The sequence below is a fragment of the Palaemon carinicauda genome, chromosome 7 (assembly GCF_036898095.1).
Source record: "Palaemon carinicauda isolate YSFRI2023 chromosome 7, ASM3689809v2, whole genome shotgun sequence".
Classification (NCBI taxonomy): domain Eukaryota; kingdom Metazoa; phylum Arthropoda; class Malacostraca; order Decapoda; family Palaemonidae; genus Palaemon; species Palaemon carinicauda.
The window spans coordinates 166,493,259-166,498,258 of record NC_090731.1 but is presented as its reverse complement, the minus strand read 5'-3'; the positions used below and the strand labels follow the sequence as shown (position 1 = coordinate 166,498,258).

The window sequence follows — 5,000 nt, the reverse complement described above, 5'->3', positions numbered from 1 at the left end:
GGAAGACCGTGGTACAGAGGCTATAGCACTACCCAAGACCAGAGAACAATGGTTTGATTAAAGAAGGTTTACATGAGTGGTGTTGGGCAAAGAGATCAAATTCTCGTTACAGTAAGATAACGAGCTAGTGAACTCGTGCCTCAGGCCATTGGTGTATATGCTGTATGGAGTTTCACGTCAGAATACCGAGATACTTAAGTAATTGATAAGCCAATCTATCGTATGAAGATTCGTTAAAGACTGCCAATAGTATGAGGATTTCTCAAAAGACTGTCAGTTGGTATGAATATTCAATAAAAGATTGCTAATTAGTATGAAGATTCCATAAAATACTGCCAATTGTATGAAGAATTCTCAAAAGACTGCCAATTGGTATGAATATTCAATAAAAGAATTCCAATTAGTATGACGATTCCTTAAAGACTGCCATTTGATATGAATATTCAATAAAAGATTGCCAATTGGTTTGAAGATTCCTTAACAGACTGCCAATTGATATGAATATTCATTAAAAGATTGCCAATTGGTATGAAGATTCGATAAAAGACTGTCCGTTAGTATGAATATTCCTTAAAAGACTGCCAATTAGTATGGAGATTCCTTAAAAGACTGCCAATTGGTATAAAGATTCTATAAGAGATTCCTGAAAAGACTGCCTTTTAGTATGGAGATTCCATAAAAGATTGCCAATTGGTGTGAAGAGTCAATAAAAGATGCCCTATTAGTATGAAGATTCCTTAAAAGACTGCCAATAGTATGAGGATTTCTCAAAAGACTGTCAGTTGGTATGAATATTCAATAAAAGATTGCTAATTAGTATGAAGATTCCTTAAAAGACTGCCAATAGTATGAGGATTTCTCAAAAGACTGTCAGTTGGTATGAAGATTCCTTAAAAGACTGGCAATAGTATGAAGGCTGCTCAGAAGACTTCCAATTGGTATGAAGATTCAATAAAAATAAAAGAATGCCAGTAGTATGAAGATTCCTCAAAAGACTGCCAATGGTTTGAAGATTCCTTAAAAGACTGCCAATTGGTATGAAGATTCAATAAAAGACTGCCAATTAGTATGAAGTTTCAATAAAAGACTGTCAATTGGTATGAAGATTCAATGAAAGATTGCCAATTAGTATGAAGATTCATTAAAATACTGCCCGTTAATATGAAGATTTCTCAAAAGACTGCTAGTATTTTGAAGGTTCTCTAAAAGACTTCCAATTAGTATGAAGATTCAATGAAAGATTGCCAATTAGTATGAAGATTTCTTGAAAAACTGCTAATTTGATAAAGCTTCTTTATATCATCCTAATTTTAGCGTAAATTGTTTGACTTGGTGAAGAAATGATTCATTTCAAATTAACTTATAGGTAGAACCCTGTCTGTACGAAGAATCTTATTGTCTGTAATGCATTATAACAACAACAACAACAACAACCAATTTTCCATTTAAATGGCTTTCAACTTTGCAGGTAATAGGTTTATCTCTATTATTATTATTATTATTATTATTATTATTATTGTTGTTGTTGTTGTTGTTGTTATCAGCATTATTATTATTATTATTATTATTATTATTATTATTATTATTATTATCGATGCTACAACCCCAGTTGGAAAAACAGGATACATAAGGCCAAGGGCTACAACAAGGAAAAAATAGCCCCGTGAGGAAAGGACATAAGGAAATAAACTACAAAAGAAGCAGTGAACAATTAAAATAAAATATTTAAAAACAGTATCAATATAAAAATAAATCTTTCATATATAAACTATACAAACTTTTAAAACAAAAGGAAGAGAAATAAGATAGAATAGTGCCCCCGAGCGTACCCTCAAGCAAGAGAACTCAAGCCTAAGACAGTGGAAAAGCACGGTACAGAGGCTATGGCACTAGATTTCATTACTGGGTCATGAGAGTCAATAACTTGCTGAAAACTTTTCTTATAAATGGGAACACGGAAACATTACTGTAAAAAATGCACTTACAATCTATGTAAAAACCATATTCTAAAGATTAGGTAGTAGGTTGGCCAGAGCACCAGCCACCCGTTGAGATACTACCGCTGGAGAGTTATGGGGTCTTTTGACTGGCCAGACCGTACTACATTGGATCCTTCTCTCTAGTTACGGTTCATTTTCCCTTTGCCTACACACACACTGAATAGTCTGGCCTATTCTTTACATATTCTCCTCTGTCTTCATACACCTGACAACACAGATTACCTAACAATTCTTCTTCACTCAAGGGTTTATTGCACTGTAATTGTTCACTGGCCACTTCCCTCTTGGTAAGGGTAGAAGAGACTCTTTAGCTATGGTAAGCAGCTCTTCTAGGAAAAGAACACTCCAAAATCAAACCATTGTTCTCTAGTCTTGGGTTGTGCTACAACTTCTGTACCATGGTCTTCCACTGTCTTAGGTTAGAATTCTCTTCCTTGAGGGTACACTCGAGCATACTCTCCTATCTTATTTCTCTTCTTCTTGTTTTGTTAAAGTTTTTATAGTTTATATAGGATATATTTGTTGTTACTCTTCGTAAAATATTTTTTTTCCTTTCTTCACTGAGCTATTTTCCCTCTTGGAGCTCTTGGGTTTATAGCAACTAGGGTTTTAGCTTAGCAAGTAATAATAATAATAATAATAATAATAATAATAATAATAATAATAATAATAATAATAATAATACGCCACATGCACTCACTACACAGCTTCTACCGCTTTTAGAATACTTCCAGAATAGAATTCAATAATTTCAATATTAATAATAATTTTAATGTAAATACATCACCTAATCATGTAAACTATGTAGAGTGTGGTTAGGCCTCCCATCAGAGTAATGAAGGCGAGAAAGCTATCAAGGGAAGTAATCAGGATTTTAAACCAGTTGCTGAGTGGTCCAGGGTACAGCATAGCAGTGGCGTTGTTCTCCATTGCCCATATTAAGCAATTTAACTGTAAAATATAAATGAATAGTTTTTTATTATAAAATTACAATTATATTTTATTCATTTACATTATTTAGCCCATATTAAGCAATTTAACTGTGAAATATAAATGAATAGTTTTTTTTATTATAAAAATACAATTATATTTTATTCATTTACATTATTTAGCCCATATTAAGCAATTTAACTGTGAAATATAAATGAATAGTTTTTTATTATAAAAATACAATTATATTTTATTCATTTACATTATTTAGCCCATATTAAGCAATTTAACTGTAAAGTATAAATGAATAGTTTTTTATTATAAAAGTACAATTATATTTCATTCATTTGCATTATTTGTGTAATTATTCTACTGCAAAGATATAATAGAAATATAGATATGAACTTATACAGTATTTTACAAACAAATATAAATCAAAACAGTCATAAATTAAAATAAAAATATATAGTTTAAAAATTCTTTTGTTACAAGCTTAGATATATTGCTTGTATACCTACATTTAGTATATATCTTTGCGATTGTATAATTTCTCTTTCAAGAAAAATATTTGAAATGGAAAAAAAAAATGAAAATAATGTGGGCATAAAAAGACGTTAATATTGATAACTTATTGTAACAGCAATGGGAAATTTGCTGTTATTTAAAGCAGATTATAACTTCAGTTTATTGTAGCAGTATTGCAATCTTTAAACTTGCAAAATTTGTATAGCATTCGTGCATATATCTTAATAAGTTATAATAAAGACACGCAAAAATCTTCCTGAAAATGTGAATCAACCTCGGTTTGGAAGCCCACTCTCTCTCTCTCTCTCTCTCTCTCTCTCTCTCTCTCTCTCTCTCTCTCTCTCTCGCTCGCTCTCTCTCTCTCTCTCTCTCTCTCTCTCTCTCTCTCTCTCTCTCTCTCTCGCTCGCTCTCTCTCTCTCTCTCTCTCTCTCTCTCTCTCTCTCTCTCTCTCTCTCTCTCTCTCTCTCCTTTGATCTAGTATATCGCAGAGACGCTTCAGGATTCAGCCATTTTAAACGCTGAGAGCCGACTAGTTACTCAGTAGGGGAATTAAAAATCAGTCATTGAAAATTACTTATTTAAACCAGGAGAGAATTTCTCATTTATAGTATTTATTTTAAGTATAAGTATTCAAAGCAGAAAGAATGCATATCACATATTTTACATTCCCTGAATTTTATTGTTCTTTAAATACTGTTTCTATATATTGTGTATGAATAAGCATTTTAATATTATTCAATATATATACATCATATGCATTTTCTTTATTAGAACTAGGGTTTTAAAAACAGCTGAGTATTCTCTTCAACAGTATTGCCTAAATTCTTCATATGTCAATATTCGGAAATCATGCTCGCTTAAAAAATGTATGGGTAGAATCTTTGTATTATTAATACCTATATCCATTCAATATTTTGGCAAATGATTATTCAAGAAAACTTTCCCTTAGGATGTATTAAAAAACGGAAGTTTAAACAAGAACTGACAAGGAGCGAACGTAAACTCTCTCTCTCTCTCTCTCTCTCTCTCTCTCTCTCTCTCTCTCTCTCTCTCTCTCTCTCTCTCTCTCTCTCTCTCTCTCTCTCTGTTTCGTGATATGTCAATGCTCTTTTAACTCCCCAGAAATAACGTTTTTTCGTGAGTTTTCGAGGTTTTGATGTCTTACTTCCTTACTTTTATCGTGGGCTACGTGTAAGTAGCATGGAGTCATGTAAGGCCTATTATTATTATTATTATTATTATTATTATTATTATTATTATTATTATTAGCTGAGCTACATTTCTTGCTGGAAAAGTAGGATGTTACAAGCCCAAGGGCTTCAATAGGGAAAAATAGCCCAGTGAGGAAAGGAAACAAGGAAATTAATAAACTGCAATAGAAGTAATAAACAATTAAAATTAAGTTTTTTAAGAACAGTAATAACAATAAAATAGATCTTCCATATATAAATTATGAAAAGAGACTTATGGCATCCTGTTAAAAAAAATCATTCGCTGCAAATTTGAACTATCAAAATTTGAACTATCAAAATTTGAACTACCAA

At 31.7% G+C, this 5,000-nt stretch overlaps 1 protein-coding gene across 1 annotated transcript in view; it reads right to left on the bottom strand.

Annotated features, from left to right (window-relative positions):
* LOC137644645 (tachykinin-like peptides receptor 86C) overlaps positions 1 to 2,930 on the bottom strand; it is a 19,109-nt gene extending 16,179 nt beyond the window's left edge. Inside the window, exon 1 of the mRNA XM_068377596.1 lies at positions 2,788 to 2,930. Coding sequence (XP_068233697.1) covers positions 2,788 to 2,930 — 143 coding nt within the window. The remainder of the gene's footprint in view (positions 1 to 2,787) is intronic.
* Positions 2,931 to 5,000: the final 2,070 nt, after the last annotated feature.